Genomic DNA, 26,094 nt, shown 5'->3' with positions numbered 1-26,094 from the left:
TCTTTGCTGCACATTACAAATACAAGTATCTAATACTTCTAATTCCAAGTCTCCAGCTGCATTACTCATTTAGTTTCAAGAGAATGAGAATTTCTTCCCTTATCTATTGTGATTCCGTGTCAAACCATATTGAAGGATTTGGTACGCTATCACGAGGCATAAAGTTAATGCTTTTAGCCCCAGCTCGAGACCTATGTTTGACCCTGAACATGGAAGCTTCAACGAGGAAGCAAAGACGATGAAGATAATGATTGACTACTAATATTCACTGCATAAGAACGAGGTTGTCGTTTTGGATACCATTTTCTCATAGATTGAGGAGAAAATGAAATTCATTGCCCCTAAAATGTTAAAGTTGCAATCTTCTAGGATAACTATCTAGATAACAACTCAACAAAAATAAGGTTCTTCGTGGACCTAAACAGACTTTGGCAACCAATCTATTCACAATTGAAGAAAGTTTCACCGTCTGAACAAAAAGCACCTAAAATGAAAGAAAGCTGTGTAATTACAAGGGTGCAGCTTGGATGGTGCCATGTTCAGATCCCTCGTTCTTTAACCGTAAAAGCAGAGATTTTAGTCTATTAACAAGTTGCAGAATATCATGCTTCCAGGACCAAGTTGGGGCATTCAGAGCACGGATGGAATTTAAACAAACAAGAAGAGTTCCACCCTCATGAAGGAGGACCTGTAAATTGACATAAAGATATTCAATAAGTATCATTTTCTGTAGAAAGTAAAGCAACCGATGGATGCAAATTTTAGCAACAATTGTCTGGCAAAGAACTTTACTCAAGTCAAGCATATGATGTTTAATGTTGTCAGGGATATCCCCTGGAGTTTGCCAGAAGAATTACAAAGAAGTTACTAACGAAGGTATTGAAGTAGTTTGCTGTACTTGTCAAGCATTTATTGATGTGCAACTGAAAGTTAGAAATGAAAACCAAAACAAGCAGCTGCAAGGGAAAACCCTTATGCAAATACTTACTGTTAGCCAAAGCGGTAGAAACCCCAGAACTGATGTAAGAGAGGCCAAAACAATGCTACATAATGCAAGTGCAACATTTTGTTTAACCTGCGAGTACACAGCATTAATATCAGAAAGGAAACAGAAATGGATAAACACAAGAACAACCACCGACTAGGAAATACCAAAGAAGTAGTTTGACGAGATTTAGCGACACAGAACGGAACCCCTGATATATTGTCCTGCAGCAAAAGAACATCTGCAACAGCTATTGCAGTAGCACTGGCACGCTCTGCTAGAACGATACCCACTGTGGCAGCAGCCAAGGCAGGTGCGTCATTAATTCCATCACCTACCATTATGAGGCCTCCACCTATGAATCAGAAGCTGAAGCAGATAAGCACAAGTTCAATATTATTCTATATCATATATATTATGCTAGATGAGCTGTTATGTATCCACATTTAATAGAAGATACAGTAGTAGCATTTTCCAAACAAGTATCCTAAACTGTAAAATGTCAAAACAGAAAATTATTCCCTGGCAAATCCTAGATTGTCAATCTGACAAAAGATCAAGATGCACTAAGCAGAAAGCATCTATGTCGAGATACTTTTAGGGAGCCTTTTGCTGCATAATGAATCATGGTGATGATCTGTAGAAGGGGTCATTTATTCCATAGAGATATCAAGTGCCACCTGTATCTCTTGAAATACTTGTCACATGATAGAGCTTGTCCTCGGGCTTTAGACTGCAGTGAACTTCTTTGATACCTACGGCATTTGCTACTCTCCGTGCACTCAACTCATGGTCACCAGTTAACATCATAACACGGAGATTTCCTTCATCTTGTAACAACTTTATAACATCCAAAGAACCAGCACGAGGTTTATCTTCAAAATGAAATAGTGTCACCTGCACATAGGATAGAAAAATGTTAACACCCTGTTTTGTTTCATTTTCATTTCTATTTTCACATTTTCAAAACTTCAAAAACATGAGGAGACATGTGTTTGTGCAATTTCACAAAGCTTGGGCTGAAAACTTTTCTCACAATAAGATAACCATTTAGAATCTAGACCAGACTGAAAGCCCAAATCCCATTTAACAATTCTTGTTCCACATGTTATCACTGGTTTGACCAACAAGGTCCATATATCAGAAAAATTATTACTGCATGGCTTTCACAAATGCTCTCTCCCTAAAGCTAAATAAAACAGACAGTATTAAAGTGGGTAAGGAAGAAAAACATAAGAACAGCATCCATAACAACAGGATGACATAAAAAGAGAGGCAGGAAAATACGCCCACTTAATTCTACTTTTCATAGTTTAGATAAGTACCAAATCTTTCAGAAAAAACTTCAAAAATAATAGCACTCTACAAAAATATAGCTACCAATTCCAACAGCATCTTTTAGTTTAGCCTGTTACTTAATAAAAAACTACCAAAAATTTACCTTCTTGTTATTGACCGAAAGAGCAGCATGAACAAAGTCTCCTCCGTAAGAAGAAGTGCTAAAGGCCTCTTTGATTTTATTTGATTCATCATCTGATGTAAAAAGAGAAGTGATATACTCCACAGAGCCCATTGAAGCTTTCAACGGTTCACCACCTCCAAATCCTGGCTATAGCAAACAGAATGATACAGACTTATTCACCAGTTATTATAAAACAGTTGGGGTGGGGGTAACCAAAAAAAATCCATCCTGCATTTGAATAATGTTAAGTCCATCAGGAATTGATGAACTCACTCAAATCTACTATCATTTTCTTACAAGTGAAGAAAGATTCCTCTTTACTCAATCAAGCAGAAAGGTCAACGGGAACAGAGTAGCAAGTCAAAAAGTCAGAACATCATAAATGAGAATTGTGCTACTAGGTTAAGTGGACAAAGGCTAAAAGTTAAAGCATGGGCATTTGATTATAAAACCAATTGGATTCAAATGAACAGACCGTGCAAAATTATATGCTAGTATGAATTTCAACAGGATACAAGCAATTTAAAATTCAGTACCTCACTGCTAGATATTGTCGCAAAAAGACCTCTGCCTGGTAGGTTCTCAAAATTTTCAACAGAAACTGGAGGGAGATCCTTCCCAATGCTATGATCCACAACGGCTCTGCACCATTTAAAGGAACTAAGATTATGCCTTAATTCTAATGTTGGCCTAGTGGCTATTGTGAGGGCACCAAAATGGTCATAATTAAAAAAATTAACTGATTCTTCAAATTTTCAGGGTTAAAGACAGAGAGAACTAAAGATCCAAAACCAAACAATTGTCAGCATCATATTTTACGACTAAAGTTGAAAATAAGCTGAGGTCCTTTCAAAGGCATTAGACTGATCCACATCCTCTCTGGTTTGCACCCAATCTCATTTGTTTCTGTAGAAAGTGTGTTATTAATGCCTTGATTAGGACATAAAAGCATTCTTCTCTTAAGGAATCTTTTTGCATTTTACTTAGTATGAGCTAATTTCAGGTCTTTGCCCTCCAGTATGACCCCAGTCCAGAACTCACACTGGGATTGAATAATACCAGAAACAATAATTTACATGAAAATTAAACTGCATGGTAAGTAAGATATATCCATTCAAATCAAGCCACCTTCCAATAGGGTGAGTAGTTCCCTTCTCCATGGCAGCAGCTACAGCAAGAGCTTCTTTCTCACAGCTGGGTACACAACAAGAAGCAATTTGTTTCTGGCTGTTGCTAACATGCCCATGTATTGGTTCAATTGCTTTGCACATGAACTCTCCAGTGGTCAATGTTCCTGTTTTATCAAATGCAATACTCTGGCATGAAGCTAGTGCATCTAGGACATGTCCCCCCTTAAGCAAGATTCCCTGTTCAAATGATGAATGCTGTGTCCGTCAAGGAAGCAACAAATAGGAGGATACATTTTTGTGAAATTCAATCTATGTTAATTTGAATTTTGGAAAAAACCATTTTCATCTCATTGTTTCAGTAGCAATACTACTTAAATATAAATCACACACTACGAGGAATGGAAACAAAGATTTTTGTCTGTAGGACGACTGTAGCTGCCTGCAAATAGGTATTGGCTGATTAAAATCCCGTTAGAGCAGTAGAACATGTTTCATTTGTTGGTGCAATACAATATCTTATTCTAATTTCTTAAATGAATTGCTTATGATCATGATTTTCCCTCATTTAGGACCAAAAGCTCTGATTTGCATTTTTGGATATAAACAACTAATTTTATATTGCCTAATATAGCAATTTACTTTCCCAAGTTACCCTGATTTAAAGCTACGATACCATAGCCTCTATTTTTCAACCGCGAAAAACTACGAAGATAGACAAAAGTCTAATTTTGCAACCCTCATCTGAAACTTCATGCAAAATTAAATTCAATTTTATCATTATTAAGCGTTCAAATAGTAATTCATATTTTGTTGTGATAAATATCTTTTGAATAAATTAATTAAAACAAATTGTTGTCAAATTGTCGAGTTTGTATGACCAGCTCGACATTGCACAGTAATGTAAACGTTTTAACTCGGCAAGCTCATCATTAAAGTATAATATCTTTCTGAATGAATAACACAAAAGGATGTGACCCATGACAATTGATTTAAGACAGGCTATGAAACAGAAAGCTCAATTTTACACTTTACATGAAATCGACGAATACCTTTCTTGCACAAGCACTAATTGCAGTTGCATACACCAAAGGTGCCACAGCTAATGCACATGGTGATGCCGCTACCATAAGCCCCAATGCTCGGTAAACTGAACCTCTGCAAACTAGATAACTAATAAAATTACTCAAGTAGACAATTCTGTGAAGTATCTTCATAAAATACCCACAAGAAAATGTGCTTGCTAGCACATACAAAAAGACAAATTGAGGGAAGAGGTCCAAGGAGCAAAATTGCTTCAAACCAGATGAATTTTATAAATAATTTCAGGATTACCAAGAAATAAATAATAAGATGTCCAGGAAAACAGACCCAAAGTATACCTGCTGTACTGAAAAATGGCCACTTAAAGAGAACTGGTCCCATCAATGCAATGGCCGCAGATAAAATTATAACTGCTCTGCTGTACTGCTCACCAAATTTGTCAAGCCATCTTTGAAGCTTTGGTTTACTCTGTTGAGCTTCTTCAGTCAATTGCACAATTCTACTCAGCATTGACTCTTTCCATGTCTTTTTTGCCTAAATAACCTTGCGAACTTAGCAAAGAATCATGGAAAGCTAAAAAAGTACCCGAGCAGTAGAAGTCTCAGAAACATGAAAATTAGCAGTTCATAGACATAATATTTATTACACTCTTTGTCTAATTATGACATTCCATTTAAAGTTCAGTTAACATACAAGATAGAAAAAGAGAAAAGAGAATCCAAAAATCACCACTATCATGTAAATGATTTATCCAACCTCAACTTTTCTTTATGATTAGTAGCACAACAATGACATTCTTTCACATCATTAGATGACTGTTTTATTACCAAAAGAGAAGCTATTCAAACAATGGTTCAGCTTTGTTAGCCAATTATATCATAGGAAAGCTCATTTCATGTCAAATGTAATGATGAAAACTTGAGAAAACATCCATGTAAACTTCATGGGAGGATATTCACCAAGTAAAAACTTCATGAGAATATAAAATTTGAAGCAAACTACTACATCTAACTTTTCAACCGTCCAACTCCGTGTAAAATCTACTTGTCCGTTAATTCTGTTCAAAACAGAAGGAACAAATAATAAGATACAATACTTTGCTGAGTCCTAGTCAGCAATATATTAGAAACTTTTGGACCTAAGTAAACTTTTACGCGGTATGACAGAAAATACTTGCATTTATACCTTAACAATCATCATTCCATCCAGGTTCCGAGCCCCACCAGGAATGCTATCTCCAACTTTCTTTTCCACAGGCTTGACTTCCCCGGTCAAGTGCTCTACGGTAACAGTTGATCTACCTTGGAAGACTTCACAGTCCACCGGTACTGACTGCACATAGTGAATATCAGATTAAGATAGTTCCAGAATAATACAAAAATTACTGAGGAAAGGAAATTCAGAACTATATATCCTCAGTGGTTTTGCACCAGCATAGAAACAGGTAAAGGGCATCAACAACCAGGATTCTAAAGAAGCAGAAGTGCTGTTATGCATCAAGGAAATAAGGCACCTTCTATCTAAATTTAACTGTTACGTTGAATTAAAAAGCATGCAAAAGGTCAATAAAAAACTAAATATGAAAGAGGCATTATTTGATTAGACATTGGGCATCACCAGTAACAAACTCAAAGAAAATTAAAAGGTGCTTGAACATCTTGAGTCAATTGATTAGGAATATGTAGGGGTGCTTTAAACCAACTACTTTGTATTCACAAATCAATGTATCTGTTTCGTAAGTCTTGTAATTCACCCCAAACACTTGAGCTCTTGGGAATAACAATAAACTATAAATTGGATTAGCTTAGATTCTGCCATGATTGTTTGTCTCCCTGATGCTTAAAATAAGATAAAGGTGTAGAAGTCCAGCGACTCCGCATCTCAACTATAAGTCAGGTCACGTGTCTTAGCCAAACCTGTACACAAGCTGCTCTGCACAACTATATGCTTAAACTGGCTTAGTTATATAGTACACCGAGTAGCAAATAGATATACATACACCATTCACATTAACTATCAGGATTGACCGGTAGATAAACTATAGAGTTGCAGAACCAAACAAAAGAAACACTGCAACATACACATGTTGGCAAGAAGTAGACCACGATAAATAGAAATCAAGAAAGCACAGACCTCACCAGCTTTGACCAATATGTATGATCCAATTTCCAAGTCATTCACAGGAACTTCATGGTACATCAAATCAGAAAAATTTGGCGAATTCCTGTTCAATACAAGGGCAAATTCAGGATGGTTCTCTTTTAATTCCTTCACATCAATCCTAGACCTGCTCGTGAAGTACTCCTCCGCAATATGAGCCAAATTAAACATGGCTAAAAGCAATCCACCTTCCAAGGCGTTCCCCATAAACACAGATGCAAATGCAGCCAACGCCATCAGTACATGAATGTTAATTTTCCCACCCATAATATCCACAGCAGCATCAAAAGAAGCCGACACCTGAAGATCAACAGAAGATATAGATGAAGGAAGTTTAAATAAAAAGAAAAGCAACAATGGATTGTCACTAAGAGAGCAAAATTTAGATGCTCAAATTACTAATTACCCCAACAAGAGGGAAAGCAATGAGAGTGAAAGCTTGCTGAAGAGGCTTGACGGCGGGCTTTGGAAGGAAGTAAGGACAAGCAGCGGCAGCTACAAAAAGAGCCGCCGCGCAGCAGCAGAGCTCCAAATGCTCTCTCAAGAAGTTTGCGAGGTCTGTCCACTTGATAGCCTCTGCAAAACTAAGGAAAGCTTCCTGAGATTTTGTCAATGGAGCATCACATCCACCACAACCCCCATGACTATGACCGTGATGATGATGATGATGATGATCATGGTGGTGATGATGGTGGTCTTGGTGGTGGTGGGAGTGAGCCGAACATTGAATGATGGGTAAACTAGAGACTGTCCGGAGGCTGATTAGGGCTGTGGGTTTTGTAGGATATGTCAAATTTGGGTTGATTTTGAGTACGAATTTTCGGGTTTTGGAGTTTGAGGGGAATCTGGATATGGTGGGGAGCTGAAGCATGTCCATGATTGGGCGAAGAAGTTGAGGCGAAAACGGTGTTGATTTGGGGGTTCACACCATTGATCTGATCATTGAAGAAGTAGAATTAAAAGGTTCAGTACATGAGAAACTCTCAATTCTCTCAGGCAGGGATTGGGACCCGGGGGGGTAGGTGGATGTGGTTAGAATTGCATCATGTCATAACACCATGTCCTCATTCTGAACCCTCTTCAATATTTCCAACTGAGATTTGCCCCTCAATAGCATTGTTTAAATATGAAGCAATTTTTGTTAGCATTCTCAGATTTATGGGAAGGAAAAGCGTGGCCCCAGCCACGCACGTTTTTCCCTTTATAATCGAATTAATGGGATGAACTAGAATTAAAGGAATACCGAGTGTCTCAGTCTCACGTTTTACATGTAAAGGAGAATGATATTGCAAAGCACTAAATACATTTTAACCCCTTCAATTATTGTATTTATGTCATTTTTTCTTTCCCCCACAACTATGTTATATTTGGCGAGGGGTAGGTGGAAGTGGTGCTGGTGGAGAAACCAGAGTTATTCCAACCAGGTACGTCATGATACAAATTATTATTTAGATGCAAGATTGATAGAATGGAGATTTGAAATGTTGATTTTTTTAAAGTTATTTTGAAATCGAATTGTCACATTTCAAAATAATTAACTTGAATAGACATGGAGATTTGTATGTTTTGACGAATTTGCATGGACTTGCAAAATCTTGGATCAGATATTCTGTTACAATCCTTATTCCATCTTCTACTATGTTCAACATAAACACGTCACATGTATAAAGATGGCATTATATATTTTATTTAAAAAAAAAATTTATGCACGTGGCATTTGTATATTGAACGAAGATGAAATTAGATTTGCAGCATAAAATCCGATCAGACAAAATACAGAGTAGGTGAAAAATGTGCACTCGCCTAATGTAATTCAAAGAGTTATTTTGCCTATTTTCTGTTACACCAAATGTGTGTGTAATTCATCTGTTTTTGGACATGTGAACTATTTTTAAGGTTTTTTTCCTATTCTTAACAGCAATAAACAATATAGATCATTTCTTTCGTTTTCTCGTAACGTTGACCAGCCATGAAAAAATGACTTTACATAAACCTTCCTAATCTGCTACGTTTGTAACCATCATACCTTGTTCACTGTATAATCTGTTGGATCTTCCTAAACTACCTACTGTTATTTCTAGCAAACTTTCTAATAGCTTAAAAGATAGAATGGACATATGTTAACTAAAAATAATATTGCTCAATCGACTAACTCGTAGATCTGCAGCAACGAAACAAGCTCCGGACGATGACTTTTAGCCACAAACCAGAACCGCACTGATAAAACTAGTTCAGCCAGCAGCTGGTAATTCTTTCATCAATTAATGACCTGGTCCATGGCGGCTGGGGCCGGAGTATGCTTGTCTGATGGAGAAGACAAATCCTCTTGGCTGAAGAAATGGTGAACCGAGATTAAGATCAAGGGGCCTACTTCCCTCTACTTGAGTTGCATAATGTATGATCAAGAGGAAAAGAGAAAGGGAAATGAAGTATGCAAATGCTGGTGGGAATGGCCTAACCATTGGAATGCCAATGCAAAGCGGCACACACTAAGAAAATACAGTTGAGAAAGAGAGACAACGTAATGAGATGTTTGGACTTGGTTTTGATGTATGTAATTTCAGGGAATGGTTGCTTTGCCAGTTGAGTGCGCAATTCGAGTGGTTGTACTAGCTGGAAGATATAGATGTAAATGGATAAATAATTGAGGGTTTTTCATTGTCGAACCTGTTTTTGGGGGCTGTTTGTCTCTCTTTGTTAGAAACAAGAAGCATTGTTTTTAATTTATATGAGTTGTCCGCTTCTTCGGACCAAGGAAGCATTCCTGATATAGGGGGTTAATTCCAGTTCCAACGGTTTTTGATGCATGTTTTGAGGAGAAGGGCCTTGATTCTATCGGCAAAATGGAATTGAGTTTCGTGAAATTTTGTCAATGGCTGCCCAATGAAGTTTCATAATATTCCCTTGGGATTCTCCCAAAAGAGGTTTACAAGGCCATCCTGTCAGAATCACTTGAAATGTCTGGCCTCAAGATATAACGATGCAAACATGTCTAATGACAACTCTTATGTGGTAGAACAAGATGTCGACTAAAAGCAAGTGCAAAAAAGACTACATCTTTATTATACATTTTGGAATAAAATCGACAAGAAACAAGAAAAAGACCAGAATCATCTGGCTTCATCAATGCTCAGTTGCGAGAACACCTCGCTAGCATTAACTTGACTAACATCTGAAAAGTTGTGGGTCGAGTCATGCTGGAGTTCGTCTTCACCAATTTGGATGCTCTGAGAAGGCAACTTCTGAAGAATGTTCATCTGAAAATTCCACGAAACATCTGTTGTGCTGTCTTCATAAGGTTCTCTAGGCACGGCCGTGCGTTGAAGCTGCAGAGAATACTCCAAGTCCCACATCACATCACTCATGTTGGGCCTATCAGCTCCGTATTCTTGCAAACACTTCTCTACCGTTTCACCGAATTTCCTCAAAGAGCTGGGATTAATTTTCCCCACAAGCAAAGGATCCACAATTTTCTCCAGCTGCCCCTTTCTGTGCCATGAAAGTCCCCATTCAGCCAAGTTAATCTGCTCCCTTGGAAGCGAGTTATCGATGGCTGGCCTTGCACAAAGTACTTCAAGAAGTACCACTCCAAAGGAATACACATCAGATTTTTGAGTTAGTTGTAAGCATCTAAAGTATTCAGGATCAAGGTAGCCGAAGCTGCCTTTAACAGCAGTACTCACGTGAGTTTGATCGGGAGGGCCTGATCGAGAAAGCCCAAAATCAGCAACTTTAGCCACATAATCTTCATCGAGCAAGATGTTTGTGGACTTTATATCTCTATGGATAATTGCACCACTAGAACCAGTGTGGAGATAGTGAATACCTTTGGCTGCACCAATGCAAATTCCAAGCCTTTGATCCCATGATAACGTAGACCTGGATGTTGATTCTCGAGATTCTCCTGCCAAAACATAGAGATGATCCCTTAATGTTCCCTTCTCCATAAACTCATAGACTAGTATCATCTCATCCCTTTCATCACAATATCCAATCAGCGAAACAAGATGGTGGTGGCGAATCTTGGATAACACCATTATTTCCGTTTGGAATTCTGGAAGGCCCTGCCCATGTCCTGGCTCACTTCTTTTTACAGCAACTTTTGTACCATTCCTCATCGTTCCCTTGTACACTTTCCCGAATCCTCCCTCACCAATGCGAAGTTTCTTGTTGAAATTCTTTGTGGCATAGAGAATTTCGGTGAAAGGGACCTTCAAACCAAGGTTAAAATCAGCAGCAGGGGAGCTGGTGACAGTTCTCTCAGTAGTTCTGCTGTATGTACTTCCTCCATAGAGATGTGCCAATGGCCAGTCAAAAGCCTCAACAGGCTTCCATTTTCTCTTTTTCAAACCACAGAAGACCACTATCAAGAGAACAAGGACTAAAATCACACCTCCAACAACTGAACCAATGATGATCAGTAAATGTTGTTTTGGTGAATCACTTCCTCCTGTAGATGAAGCCAAACCAGTGATGAGCTCCATGATCTCAACTCCATTTAGAAAAGCAGTTGGATTACGAGAATCACTTCGAGGCCCAACACTGATATTCAAAAACCCCGAATTATCTGAATCGACCACAAAATCATAGTAGAAAGGCGCTGCAGGCCGAGAAACAGCACCATAAGGATATATCTTCTGATTAAACTGACTATCAATGAAAAGATCAAACGTCAGAAACTCGTTTCTGGCTCTAGTAATGATGTCACAGAAATGCACCCGGACAAGATGTTTAGCTCCTTTTTTCACATCAAAACACCAAGAAATATTGAACATGGGAAGCTGACTGCTATTATCAACAATGTTCATCTCTTTGGCCGTGTTGTAAACAGAAGGAGGGGCATCACAGTCTGTAGCCCCTGGGCTCTGGTAATTAATCGTCCCACCATAAGTTCCACTGTTCTTCGCTGTATTCTTATTGAACAAATAATAATCATCAGGAATCCAATATCTCAAAAGGGTGTCATTATTCGGCATAATATTTGGGCCCCCAACATTGATCCTATGAATTACACGCAACGGAGAAGACAACAAACCGTTATAATTGTCCACTCCTCGAGTGGCAAGAACAGCAGAATCAGGAATGAACTCCGGTGGGCCAGGAAAAACTTCCATTGCATTTACAAAAGCAAAAGAATTCTCTTCAGAAGGCACAAATTTAATCTTGAACTTTCCAGGGGGAATTGTAAGCAAAATCTCTTCAATAAGTGGAAAACTAGAACCACTTTGTATGGAGAAATTGGATAAAACCCTGAACTCAGAAGCCTCGACGTTGAAACGGGCATCAGAGAGATTTCCCAAAGCCGGAAAGGGAAAGAAATGGAAACGTACCACATAGGTTCCATTTTCAGCTATATCAAGCTCATAAGAAGAAAGTTTTCTGAAAATTCTTGCACTTCGATAGAGTTCAGCGGCTGACGAACCGGGATCTTCCACTGGGCTGTTACCGCCGGAGGATAAGACGATTTTCTCAGACTTCACATCGCCGGTGAAGGTCCTGCGGCCGTACACTGTGGGGCTGGAAGCTGAACCACAGTTGATAAAGTACTGCTCAGGTAAAGTGCAAGCCCAGGAATGAAAAGAAAAATGGAAGAGAAGTAGTAAAAAACAGGAAAATATCTCCAGAGATTGAGAGTTCTCCATGGATGTTCAGTGGTGGAGAATCAATGACTGTAAGGGAAATTAGAGGGGATGAATGGAGGGCCCGAGAGCGGCGGGGACAGACAGCATGCAATTACAACATGGACTTTAATTCGTGAGGTATCCCGTAAAGACTTGTGTCCGCTCGACTTCATGTTGACTTGTAATCGTCGTTGGATTACTGTGAGTTCTGATTCCAGAGACGAGAAATAATTGAGTCGTTAAGGATGGTGACAAAGGGGTTTGGGATTTCTTCTGTCTTTAATTAATAAAGAATCTCTATTTGTATTTAAGTTTTTGGACCTGAGATGAGGTAAGGAATTTGCAAAGAACCTCAATGGCCAATGAAAAGAGAACCTGGATCTTGCCAAAATGACAAAAGTTGACCAGGATGGTTTCTGTTTGCTTCAGCGTTATTTCACTCTATTGTACATGAGTTTCCATAGCGCGCGTCTCAAATGGCGGCTACCACTTTCTCTATTGTAACCTGTCGTTGCCCTTTATATTACATGTTGCATATTAAATTGTGTATGCATAAAATGTAATATGAAATGAGGGCTTATTGTCTTGACAAGTGATTCGGGTCGAGATTGTCATTGAATTATTTGGATAATGGTTGTTAAAACTCTTAATTTGAACTAAAGGGGCACTTGAAAACATAGTACTTATAAATTCCTTCTTACATTTTAGAACTCAAACGAATAACATACTTTGTAAATTGGGTGATCAACAATGAAAGTGGGTTTATGAGTTGGGCCAATCGTGCAAAATTTGAACTTTTGATCTGGAAAAAAAAACATGTGAATTTTTATTTTATTTTAATAAATATTCTTATTTTTTAAGAATAAATTCATCTTGTAACATGCCTTTAATTTTGAGATCTTTCTTCTTAGCACATACCTCCGCCTTGTTAATTTAAGGAGTTGGATTTGGACAAACTTGTGTCAGAATTGAAATGTAACATCAGTGGGTTCTTTCAACTTTTATTTGATTTGCAAATATGGGCTGCTAAGGCAGTTTTAAAGTTTAAACGCTTCAAATAGATGGGGGCTTGTTAAGCCCAATTAACAGATCACCCAGCAGACCCATGGGCTTGGAGCATTCACCATTTCAATCTCGTAGTTAGTTCGTCTTGTTCTTTTAATTTATTTTTAATCCTTCTTATCTTAAATATATCTTTATAGTCTCTCCTATCTTAGATTGTGTGTTATCACCATCCTTAGCTGTTTTCTTACTCGCAATTAATGAAAAATAAAATTGAAAAAAATGTATAGACTTCAATAATTTATTCTTATTTTTAAAGAATCATATCAAATCAATCGAAAATATAAAAGATTAGTTACTACTTCTTTAATCAGTCAGATTCAATTAATTACGATATTCCTGCAAACAACTATTTACAGTGATGTGAGTCGTGAACTATAATGTCTAGAATAAGATTAATATGGGAATTTTACCATTATCATTGAACCTGCTAATACTAATACGGGTCCTGTTTTTTGTCATTACCACATTACCATTAAAAAAAGGGCAGAGTTTGCTGGTTGGCCTAATGTCTGCCGAGTGTGTTTGGATGAGGAAGCTTGGACTTGGAATTGATTTGGTCATTAAACTTGAAAACATATTTAGGTAGACATAAATTAGTATGGGTAAAAAGATTTGGGTTAAGTAAGATTATTGGCTTGAGAGTTTTCTGAAAAATTGATTTGACAACTTAATCTGTTAATTTATTAATTTTTATAGATTGAGGATTTTTTGGGTTGAAGTTTCTGAATTTTCAGAGGTAGATCTGAGATGAGGGTATAAATTAAGGAAAATTTGAATTTCATATTAAGAGTATGAATCAAAGTGATAAACACAAAGTAGTGTGGAGTTAGTTGGAAACTCACAATCATTCACATTTTAATAAACTTTACTGGTTTTCCGCATGTCGCCCATAGTTTTATATTTCCCCGGCCCTCAACCAAATTCGAGAACCCTCCGGACACTGCACCGGTTTATTCAACCCCACTCTCAATCGCATCGTACGCACACAGAAGAAGACTGCCAACCCAATACCTATTTCACAAATTCTGAAAACATAGTCACAGCTACCGCCGCCATGACTGCCGGACAGCCGACTGTGAACAAACCCAGCCGTAGCGACGACGTATTGGATGCAGCCCAGCAGCTCCAAATCTACAACCAGGTCCGAGCGCATTTCGATTCCGTGGCTCCCAAACGGCCGATCAAACCCAACCGAAGCGAGCCCGATTCGGTCTCGTCGTCCATCTCTAGTCCAGATGAAGATATCCATGTCCCGGAGCTCGACAAGCTCCGGTCCCTTCAGTATCAATCTCAAGTTCGGTCTTACACTCTTCCATATGCATAAAACTACAAATTCTTTTCTATATTTTCTCCAAGTGACAGAAATATGAAATCGTGATCATGATCAGGCGATAGTTTCTCAGAGCACTGCCCTGGAGCAAGAGGAGTTTGTGGAGACTCAATACTACAAGGCGTTGGACTCCATTGACAAACAGCACCACACAGTTTAGTTACTTTGACCCTCTTTTGTTCCTTGAATCACCGGATTGATTTTTTGTAGGGTAAGTGATTGATTGGTTCTTGGATTTAACAGACAGGAACTGGGTTTATAAAGACCGTGGACGATCACAAGAGCGGAGATGGCTATGATCTTCAACTGGATGGCCGCCCTGAGAACGAGGGAAAATACAAGGAAATGGTGTGCAAAACTAACCCGGCGACAAATGACTGGATACCTAAGTTTGATGATTACCAGGTACACCAGCAAACAATTAATCAACAAATGGTTTATAGTGATTAATCACGGATTCGATTTTTTATTCCCAATTCAATTACATCTTCTATTCTATTTAACATCTGCATATGAAAATCATATAATTTATTTAATTTGAGAAAAGATATTATACACGCAAAGATTTATGAAATATGGCGTATGCATGTTAAATAGAAAAGAAAAAACGTAATAGGTTATGCAATAGAGAATTCAGTTTAAATTAACTAATTCTCATATTATGTTCATTTGACTTCTTAGTGAGCTTGCTGAAATTAGGTTGAGTATTCTTCTTCCAAGCCTAATCGAAGCGAGAATTGTTGAGTGGCAGCCACACAGTGGAAGAACATCGACTTCTACAGGTTTCCAGTTTTGTGTCTTAATCTGTGTTATTGGAGTGATGATGCCCTTTGGTTGAGATAAATGATTGAAATTACATGTTGCATAAATGTTTATTACAACGGTAATTTGATATTGTTCTTGTATCGGTCTGATGTTCGTCCATGTTGGTCGGTATTATGCTTCTGCTGGCCTAAAATCAAGAGTCCGACATAAAGATATAGATAAACATTAAGTAAATATAATCCTTATATATTCTTATGCTGAGATATTTGAAACTAATACCTGAAAATCTGAAAATGAATCTTGGATGACCTTGCAGATTTGGTTGATAGGGAAGTGTTTGGTATAAAAATTGGTAGGTGAGTGTTGTGATCATCCAGCTCTACTGGCTTTGGTGAAATCTTGCTAGTAGTTTTTTTCGGTGAAATCTGTTCTGTTCGACAATGGGTGAGACTTTCGGATTGTCAAGTTGTTCTGACTTGATTATCTCTTTGCCAAGTTTGTTGTGGTCATGGAATGAACATCTTTTATTAGTGAACTTGATGCCTATGTGATGAGACTTGAATTTTTTCAGTTCTTTTCTAAGATATACTGGTTTGTAGCACAATTTGTTCCATGATTCTTGTCAGTTGCTTGTATATTAACATCCCAATTGGGACTTGATGACTGCTGAATTGGTCTCCGGAGCAAGCAGATTGACTCTTACGAACTCAAAATTGAACACATAATACTATACCAACCAGTTCATTTATTCCAACATATTACAATTTTACACAATATTAAGTGGCTAGACTTAACACAAACCTTATTCATACATATCCCCAATATAGTTGGTACAATGCAGTGGAAATACCTGGAAATCTAGTTCAAATTGGATTTGACCAGATTTGAGGCAGTTGTATAACAAATGTGTATGTTTATTATATGATTGGTATATGGTTCTTGAAAAGTGTCTAATCATATGACAATTGTATTATTTTTGCTATTAATTGATCTGGTTCACTTAAATCAAATGTGATGAAGAACTGTCTTTGGAAATACATATATAGAGCAATCAGAATCGAAACACTGGGCAAAATACTTTTTAAACCTGTTGTCAGGAAATAATCTTAGGATGTAAAATTAGCTGATTCTTGAAGAACCTTAAGCATGATTTGTCTTGGTCTGCACTTGGCCTCCAATGGCTTTAACTTTGGCATGGTCAGGCCAACTCCCTCAGTTAAGTCAACTTCCTCCGAGCTCACCCTCTCCCATTCAAAACACTGAATAAATGAAGCCAAAGCCAACCCCACCATCCGTTGCCCCAAACCAGCCCCGGGGCACGCCCTCCTGCCCAATCCAAACGGCATCAACTTATGTGTTTCCACCTCTCTCCTATCAAGTCTCTCGGGCTTGAAGCTCGTCGGTTGGGGCCAAACCTTAGGATCCCTGTGAATGGCCCATGCATTAACCAATAACATAGTTCCACATGGAATGTCGTATCCCCCAACTCTACAGTCAGCAGATGACTCCCGGGGCACCACCAAGGGTCCGGCTGGAAACAAACGGAATGTCTCAAAAATGATGCTATGCAGGTAAGGTAGATTGGGCAGATCTTGCTCCTCTACCAAACGTTGATGTCCAACTCGTGAATCAATCTCTAGTTTAGCCTTTTGGAGTACCTCTGGATGGTTGAGCAAGAGGGACATCGCCCATTCTATCGTCACAGCTGATGTATCAGTGCCTGCGATTATCGTGTTCTGCACGACAAGATTGATCAACTTTTCAGTTGAGAAAGAAACTGTAGCGGGTCTTATGTCTTAATATGTTGAATGTTTGTGGCAAGAGTGGGTGCCGTATCCGTAAGCTTTTAGTTCTATTGTTGTTTGAATTATAAGTTTTGGTTAAGCTTGGAAAATTAGAAACCATCCTAAATAAGAGGGATACGGTTTTTCTATAAGTCGCTCTCGTTTTTCTTGTTTGGAATAGTCAAGCGGGAAGCCTTCATTTTCAAGCATTCAAGTAGGAAATTATTTGAGACGACTAATTCCTAGCCATTATTTTTAGGGTTTATTACACATTCCATTCCTGAATATTCCAAAATTGATAGTTAATGATATGATGCCCTGAAAGTATGAAATGTAAAAATCTATTGTATCTAACTTCACATAAATAAATAGCAAACTGAACTGAAATTGCTTTGAGATTGAGAAAGAGATAACATGGAATGAACTTACGGCCATAAATCCTTTGATGAGTTGATCAGTGTAGAATTCCGGGTCCGATTCTTGCAGAGACAGCAGATGCCCAAGAATGGTGTTCCTCTTCTCTTGCCGGTGCTCATCCATCAAACCATTGTAAAAACCGTCCATTTTTTCAGCTAGACCAGCCATTTTTTTCTTCAGACCTTTGTAATCAATCCACAGTAAAAATGGTAAAAAGTCCTCTGGATTCGTCGCCTCTGCGTTCTCCAGAACCTCGCTTATCACCTCCCGCCACTGCTCCCCAGACTGTTCATGTTCCCCTTCTGTACTACAAAATCGTTTCCCGGCTAGCATCCTCATTATTATATTAAAGATGAGATCAAACAGTTTCGGCCTCAGGTCCAACTTTACGGATTCATTCCCGTCGTAATTCATTACTAGGCTTTGTAGGGTACGTCTCATTTCATCTTGTCTGATCCAAGAGAAGGCGTTGACACGGGCGGAGGAGAGCACCTCCTGTGCCCCTAAGCGGCGGAGTCTGCGCCACAGGGCGCCATAGTTAGCACCGACAGTGGTGCTGTGGTTGTAACCTACGTACTTGTCTGCCAGGATCCGCGGCCGGTTGGAGAGGATGATGTCGTTTGTGGTGAAACATTCTTCCACTAGTTCAGGCGAGGACACCACCACGACACGGCGAGATCCAAGCTTGAGAGAGAAAATGGGGCCGTGTGTTTGAGAGAAGCGTTGGAGGGTGCGGTGGAGAGGTGGAGAGAGGAGGTGGAGGTGGCCAATTATGGGGAGTGCTGGTGCTGGTGTCGGTGGCAGGCGATAGTTTTCTGGCCAAAGGTATTTCAGAAGTAGAAAGATGGAAAATAGAGCAAGAGAGGTGTAAATGAGAGTGATCAACTCCATTTCAATATGCTATGCTTTATGTTATGAGTAATTTTTTAGATACATAAGCAGGATTTGATGTTTACCATTTTATAGAGTTTGCATGAAAAGGGCATTTTCGTCTAAAAAATTAATTGTTGTTTGAAATTTTCTTTATTACAGCGATCTTATATAAATAAGACAGACAAGTCGTTTAACACAAACAGTAGGACCATGAATTGAGACGTCGAACAGCTATCAAAGTCAATGTGATCTCCTAAAATCTCCCTTGTGGTTGTCCTAATAGTAATACCCAACAACAAACGTAAGCCATTGTAGACCTCAAATTCTTGCAGATATTCAGTCGGAAGCAGGAAATCAGTGAAATGTGTGGGCAGCTGCAGGGATGGTACATGTCTACTGATGTCTACATGTGTTGCACACCAAAATGCGGCCAATTCCCTTCCCTTGCTCAACTTAAAGCTATTGGTTTGAATCAGATTCTGCTGTCTCAATCCAACAAATCAAAGATAAATCTATTGAACCTGCTAGATTTTTTTTTTGTGATCTTGTGTTCCCTCTTCACGTTTTCTGTAGCACTACCATCCTATACACATTCCATCTCCTAACAAATTTACATTTAATCAACTATATCTATTTAACTATACTTACCTTAATATCACACATGTTAAGTTTGTTGAACGAGTTGTTCATCCACCTTCTACTGTATCATCATGTCATATACATAAGTTATTATATGTATAATCAATTATCGAGACTCCTGTAAATTCTATATAATTTTTGAACTAATATTTCTATATCTGTCATCAATTTTTTAATATTTTACTTTTATTGAAATTCAAATCTTCATTTTAATTTTTTCTAAATAAGCTAGACATCCTAAACTTTTCAAGGATATCAATTAACTCATAGAATAGATTTTATCAAATTCTTTATATTTTTATAACCACTGTTCTAGATAACATCCATGAATTAAATTATTCTAAAATTTTTATATTTTTTTAATAAACATAATATTTTTAAATATGCTTTATTAATATTTCTATTTATATTTATCAATTTCTCTCTACTAGAGCTTAAATATCTGAACATATAATTAACTATTTAGTTAATAGATCTGGTTAAATAAAATAAACCAGTTATAACAGTGACTAAATTTATTAAAGTAAACAATTTAATTAGTTGGCTATAATAACCCCAATAAAAATTGAATATACCCAATCACAAATCTATAAATAGTCAAATCTATGAAAAACTTTAATTAAATATTAAATCAAATAATATACATTACATTTATTAAATACACTAACTCAATAATATAATTATAAAAGTCAATTAATAATTTAGATCAAAATCTCGTTTTTCTAAATCTTTTTTGCAAAATTTCAATTACGTCTCTTAACTTTTTTTAATTTATATAATTTATCCTCAAATACTTTATAAAACTCTAATTTATGTTCTTCAAATTTTAATATATTTAAATTTTGATTTATAATTTTGATATGCATAAAAATAGATTGGCCCAAAAGAAGAAAGAAACACGAGGCTTGTAACATCTTAAAAGGCCCAAGACGATCTGGCAAGCGTCCTTGATGGGCGCCCCCAAAGACAGACTGGCGGACGGTCTTGACAGGTTCCCCCTAGAAAGCAAATTGGCAAATGAAAAAGGTTGAAGTCATCCCCTCTCATTTGACCCATGACAATATCTAAAGTCCAAGTTAGGCCACCAATCTATGATGAGGACGGCCCGCTAAAAAATTATCAGATTCATCCCAAAAGGGAAGTACAATACACTAAGAACAGCACAAGAAGGAAGCCTGGTACTTGGCCTGTCTTTCAAGCCCAGCCTTGGGGGAAGAGAGATGCCCTCGAGAAGCTGGACTCCTTGACCTAGAAAGACTCCTTGCAGAACAAGAATTCTCGCATAGAAGGAGTTCTCCTCCAACCAAAGACGTGCTGCTCAAGTCAAGGAGGAGATAAAATCTTGCTTTATCCCTGAATTTTCGTATTCTTTCTCAGAAAGGTAGGTTACCCCAAAGTTCCTGTCAATAGGGACTCCTTCTCTATAAATACAGGCAACACCCTTCAACACAGATATCTGCAGCCCCCCTTCAAGAAGCTGGGGCCTGGAACTGTCTTTATCCCTCAAGAGAGACAGCTTCCATCTACCAAGAGGGACGCCTTCTTTAGTCCTCAAACAGGGACACAACCTTTCGTCCACCAAGAGGGACGCCTTCTTTAGTCCTCAAATAGAGACGCCATCTTCCGTCCACCAAGAGGAACACCTTTCGTCTATCAAGAAGGACGTCTTCTTCAGTCCTCCAATAGGGACGCATTTTTCAGTCTCCAACAATGACGCCTTCTTCAGTCCTCCAATAGGGACGCCTTCAGTCATCCAATAGGGACGTCACCTTCCATACACCAAGAGGGACACCCTCTCGAACTTGGAAAACCGCTCTCTGTTCTTGCTTGCACTCTTAGCACAATTTCTCTCACAAAATTGCTTACTCTATCATGACTTCTCATTACATTTTATTTTCTAAAATTATTTTTCACTTAAATCTGATACTAACTTGGGTATCGGAGTGCTAACACCCTTTTTGCAGGTCCCCCCTTTTCAAGATCAGTATCTGCTTCGACCCAAGCTTTAAGCATAGTTCATATCAATTGGACCATGCGTTTTTTGAACGCATCAAATTTATTTATAATTAAAAATATTTTTTTGTGTAAGTATCCATCAGTTCTTCAATTATGTATACCTATAATACACGGTCACTTCAAAAAATTACTTGATGCAATGTTAGATATGTGTCGCAGAGTAGCACTCCTCGAACATGTGTCGGACAAGCGATCCCAATTAAAAAAAAAAATGGACACGGTGTCTTTGGTGTGTCGGACGTGCTTTTATATATATATATATATATATATATAAATTTTCAAAAAATTTGAGCTATTTTTTTTGAAAATTTTGATTAATAAAAAATAAAAAGAATTAACTCACTCATCTCAACTAAAAATTTTGAGAATAAATTATTAAAAATTTGAAATATGATCATGATATAGCCGTGTTGTGTCATAATTTATTTATATTTTCTGTGTCGCCATACGGTGTGGTATTGTATCAGTATTCATGCATTATAAATGTATACAAATCTATAGACATGACATCTTTTGTGACGGGGAACCATCGCCCCTTGACTGTTACGGTTCTATTTTTCTTAATAAACGTATCGCCAAATTTATCATAAAAATAACGAAACAGAGATGTGACGGGGCCCTTAAAGTCAATTTGTACAACCTCATTTTGTATCGGTGTATATACGAGGATTCTAAACTCGTCCAAACCAGTGTTCGATTTTTAAGCAATATCTTTTATTATCAGAAGGAAAAAGAACACAAGATAAAATAATTCTCTGGGCTCTATCATGGGTTTATGTCGTCTAACTTGAACTTGCCCTCCCAATAGTATGCGAGTGTGTGAGAATAAGTTTCCAGTTTTAACTTTATGACCTGGAGCAACCCCTGAATGCAATATATTTGTGTAATAATATGAAGAAAGTATATTTGAGTTGCATCTATTCTCACATATACTTCCATACAAGTCTATCCTTGCAAACTAAATATAGTAGCATCGCTCTCCTTCGTCCTTAAAACTATTCTATATATGGATACAATAGTGCAGCGGATATCCAGAATTCAGACAGGGTATCTGAGTTCAAGCAATAACCTTAAGGGGTAAAGTCAGTTGATTCCTGAAGAACCTTAAGCATGACTTGTCTTGGTCTACACACAGCCTCCAGCGGCTTAAATTTGGGCATAGTTAGCCCAACTCCTTCAGCTAAATCAACTTCCTCCAACCCCACTCTCTCCCATTCGAAACACTGAATCAACGAAGCCAAAGCCAACCCCACCATCCGCTGCCCCAAACCAGCCCCCGGGCACGCCCTCCTTCCCATCCCAAACGGCATCAACTTCTGTGTTTCCACCTCTTTCCCATCAAATCTCTCGGGCTTGAAGCTCATTGGCTCGGACCAAACCTCAGGGTCCCTGTGAATGGCCCACGCATTAACCAATAATATGGTCCCACGTGGAATGTCATATCCCCCGACTCTACAGTCAGCAGATGACTCCCGGGGCACCACCAAGGGTCCGGCTGGGAACAAACGGAACGTCTCTAAAATGATGTTTCGAAGGTAATGTAGATTGGGCAAATCTTGTTCGTCCACCAAACGATGATGTCCAACTTGTGAATCCAACTCCAGTTTAGCCTTCTGGAGTACTTGTGGATGGTTGAGCAAAAGGGACATTGCCCATTCTATGGTTACAGTTGATGTATCAGTGCCCGCAATTATCATGTTCTGAAATCGATCAATCGTTTAGTTGAAACGGCAAGTAAAAGGAAACTGATGAGTATGGTGCAACTGTTTTAATCACAAAAAGTAAAGACTAAAAGTAAAGCTTATCACAAAAAGTAAAGACTTAAAAGTAAAGGTTTCTCAATGATATTACAAAAAAAAAAAAAAGGCCATGTGGGGTCCGTCTAATTGTGGCTTTTGCTGAATTTCAACACAACGCCACTAAAACTTGACCTTTTAGGAAAAAATAATAAAAATTTTAATCTACGTCCGAATTTACTCAAATGTGATTATATATAGTTAAAAAAAAAAGACCATATGAAAAGTATATTATTGGTCGGAAAATAATTTATTTAACTTGCAATAAGTCAATCGAGAATAAATATGAAAATTTTATTTATTTAGTTTTTAATATAAATAAATTTAGTTAATTTTGATTTATTAATATATTTATATGTTAGATGAAAACAAATGTATTGCTATTTATAATTTTTCAAATCATATTATATCTCTATATAATTGCAGTAGATCGTAGGGGGTGGCGCTTTAATTATCTCTATAAAAAAAAAAAATAGGCCATGTGCGTCCTTCCAATTAAGGCTTCCCAAGAATTTCAACACAGCACTAATTAACCCAGTTTTTGTTACAGAGAGGCTAAGAGGGTGGCGGATATGATTGCTAAGAATGCTGCTGATAATCTCTTTTCTCATATGTTTTCTGATTGCTGCCCCAGTTTTTGGAAAACTTTGATGTATCAGGATAGATTCACAACATATCAAAGACTTGTGCTCTCTTCATGTACAGAAACTTAACTCACTGAAATGCATCTTTCTTTTTTTCGAAAAAAAACAGAGCACTAATCAAAAACTTGACCACGTCGGAAAAGAGTAGAATGTTATGTTATTCCCTCTAGCTTTTCATATGTAGGAAACTAGATTCAAATTACTTTGAGCATGAAATAACATGAACTTACGGTCATAAATCCTTTGATGATCTGATTGGTGTAGAATTCAGGGTCTGATTCTTGCAGAGAGAGCAAATGCCCAATAATAGTATTCCTCTTCTCTCTGCGGTGCTCCTCCAGTAAACCTTGGTAAAAATCATCAAGTTTTTTGCCAAGAGAAGCCATTTTCTTCTTCAAACCTCTGTAATCAATCCACAGCAAAAATGGCAGAAAATCCTCTGGATTAGACGACTGCGCGTGCTCGAAAACCTCGCTCACCATCCCCCTGAATTGCTCCCCTAATTGTTCATTCTCCTTTTCCTCACCACAATACCGTTTCCCCGCTAGCATCCTCATTATTATGTTGAATATAAGTTCGAACACTTTCGGCCTCAATTCCAACTTCCCAGATTCATTTCCGCCAATTAGGTTTCCCATCATTCGCCTCATTTCGTCTTGTCTGACACGTGAGAACGAATTGAGACGGGTGGCGGAGAGCACCTCCTGAGCCCCTAACCGTCGGAGGCCGCGCCACTGGTGGCCGTACGGGGCGCCGGCTGCGGTGGTGTGGTCGTAGCCTATGTATTTGTCCACCAGGACCCGCGGCCGGTTGGAGAAGATGACGTCGTTTATGGTGAAGCATTCCTCCACTAAATTAGGAGATGATACCACCACGACGCGGCGGACACCGAGTTTGAGTGAGAAAATAGGGCCGTGTGTTTGAGAGAAGCGGCGGAAGGTGCGGTGGAGAGGATGTTTTAAGAGGTGGAGGTGGCCGAATAGGGGAAGCGGTGGGGCTGGGCTGGGGGGCAGGTGATACTTGTGTCTTGACAAGTATTTGAGGATTAGGAAGATGAAAGACAGAGCAAGAATGGTGTACAAGAGAGTCGCTTCCATGCTGTGTCTTGCTGCTCTTCTTCACTGCAGCTGCGACTAATTAATAAAGGGCTTCGCCGTCTAACTCAGATTATTATTATTTTTTTTTTAATGTCTAACTCACTCTTTAATGTCTAATGTCTAACTCACTCTCTAATGTCAACTATTTATTTATATGACACTAATATATCTCGTAAATGTGTAACAAAAAATCTAGTCTGATTCTATAGTACAATGACAAGCTCATTCTTGTCTTTATATTTAATTATTTTAAAATTTTCTCTTCCCCTTTATTACTAGTCGCAGCAAGACACCGCATGGAAGCGGCTCTCTTGTACACCATTCCTGCTCTCTCTTTCATCTTCCTAATACTCAAATACTTGTCAAGAGAGAACAATTTGGGAAACCACTCTTCCTTTTTGCTTTGGCGTTTGAATTGCACTCTTAGCACGATTTCTCTCACGAAATTATTTGCTCTATCACGATTTCTTATTATATTTTATTTTTTATGATTATTTTTTCCCTAAATTCGATACTAATTTGGGCGTCGGAGTGCTAACGCCTATTTTACAAGTCCCCCTTCAGAATTGGCATTTGCTTTGGCCCAAACTTTAAGCATAGCCCATATCTATTGGATCCGTACGTTTTTTGAACGCATCACATAAATTGATCAGTAATGACACAACAGTAGTAGAATGATATATTGGAATGTTCTAGTGTAAATTTTCATTAGAAAAGAGTGCTAGGTTATTAGGATAAGTGTTGATGTGTCAAATTTATACAATATATATCTAGATGAATGACATATACTAGGTATTACGATACAAAAACGTACCTTAAATGAATGGTGTTGTAAGGATAAATATAATGTTTTTCATGTCAAATATATTGTTAGAAGTTATTACGTAGGTTCATAATTAGATCGAAGTCATCCGGCAAAGTAATGTTGGCTATGATGTAATCAAGATGGCAGTTAACTTTTTGGTCAATATCAATAATTTTGTAAATTTTGACAAATGAATGGACTTATTGTTAGAAAGAAGCAAACCTCAAAGGTATTGAATGTAATTTTCCCAACCACATGGGATCTCCGTGTAATTATCCAAAACTTTAGGGGAAGGGAGTGTCCCTATAATTTCAATATGATTGAATTTATTATTTATTTATTTTATAATACAATCATAAATTTAGGTAATTGTTAAAAAGAAAATCTCAATTTTATTTTTTTTAAAAAAAAAATATTCAGACCTCAATTGGACTGGTTCATTGATTGGGCCTAAGTTTTGAAAA

General features: G+C 38.0%; 4 protein-coding genes and 1 pseudogene across 7 annotated transcripts; 1 reads left to right on the top strand and 4 right to left on the bottom strand.

Annotated features, from left to right (window-relative positions):
• Positions 1–284: 284 nt before the first annotated feature.
• On the bottom strand, positions 285–7,882 carry HMA1 (heavy metal atpase 1). The gene is made up of 12 exons (XM_011101012.3): positions 7,185–7,882; positions 6,752–7,078; positions 5,804–5,950; positions 4,957–5,152; positions 4,627–4,739; positions 3,576–3,814; positions 2,984–3,089; positions 2,427–2,594; positions 1,666–1,882; positions 1,153–1,340; positions 989–1,075; positions 285–688 (listed from the first exon to the last, which is right to left on the bottom strand). Exons 1-12 carry the CDS (start codon positions 7,653–7,655, stop codon positions 509–511), a joined length of 2,439 nt encoding a protein of 812 aa, XP_011099314.1. The 5' UTR covers positions 7,656–7,882; the 3' UTR covers positions 285–508.
• Positions 7,883–9,818: 1,936 nt separating this feature from the next.
• Positions 9,819–12,795, bottom strand: LOC105177768 (putative receptor-like protein kinase At5g24010 pseudogene; annotated as a pseudogene).
• A 1,467-nt stretch (positions 12,796–14,262) lies between these two features.
• On the top strand, positions 14,263–16,230 carry MEE59 (maternal effect embryo arrest 59). 4 transcript variants are annotated; one of them, XM_011101015.3, is made up of 5 exons: positions 14,265–14,758; positions 14,853–14,948; positions 15,038–15,199; positions 15,494–15,576; positions 15,876–16,230. In XM_011101015.3, exons 1-4 carry the CDS (start codon positions 14,345–14,347, stop codon positions 15,536–15,538), a joined length of 717 nt encoding a protein of 238 aa, XP_011099317.1. In that variant the 5' UTR covers positions 14,265–14,344; the 3' UTR covers positions 15,539–15,576; positions 15,876–16,230. The 4 variants fall into 4 exon arrangements, 3 of the variants coding, with proteins under 3 accessions (XP_011099318.1, XP_011099317.1, XP_011099319.1); XR_002288352.2 differs by having other exon boundaries at positions 14,266–14,758; positions 15,476–15,576; XM_011101016.3 differs by lacking the exon at positions 15,494–15,576 and having other exon boundaries at positions 14,263–14,758.
• Positions 16,231–16,452: 222 nt separating this feature from the next.
• Positions 16,453–18,710, bottom strand: LOC105177770 (cytochrome P450 81Q32). Its single transcript, XM_011101018.3, has 2 exons — positions 17,773–18,710; positions 16,453–17,295 (listed from the first exon to the last, which is right to left on the bottom strand). Exons 1-2 carry the CDS (start codon positions 18,649–18,651, stop codon positions 16,666–16,668), a joined length of 1,509 nt encoding a protein of 502 aa, XP_011099320.1. The 5' UTR covers positions 18,652–18,710; the 3' UTR covers positions 16,453–16,665.
• Positions 18,711–22,153: 3,443 nt separating this feature from the next.
• LOC105177771 (cytochrome P450 81Q32) lies at positions 22,154–24,938 on the bottom strand. The gene is made up of 2 exons (XM_011101019.3): positions 23,959–24,938; positions 22,154–22,988 (listed from the first exon to the last, which is right to left on the bottom strand). The coding sequence occupies exons 1-2, from the start codon at positions 24,823–24,825 to the stop codon at positions 22,359–22,361; spliced, it is 1,497 nt and encodes a 498-aa protein (XP_011099321.1). The 5' UTR covers positions 24,826–24,938; the 3' UTR covers positions 22,154–22,358.
• Between the last annotated feature and the right edge of the window lie 1,156 nt (positions 24,939–26,094).

Source organism: Sesamum indicum, linkage group LG9 (genome assembly GCF_026168435.1).
Source record: "Sesamum indicum cultivar Baizhima isolate 11 linkage group LG9, ASM2616843v1, whole genome shotgun sequence".
In the NCBI taxonomy this organism is placed as follows: domain Eukaryota; kingdom Viridiplantae; phylum Streptophyta; class Magnoliopsida; order Lamiales; family Pedaliaceae; genus Sesamum; species Sesamum indicum.
The sequence above is the reverse complement of the archived record's forward strand: the minus strand, read 5'-3'. Positions and strand labels throughout refer to the sequence as shown.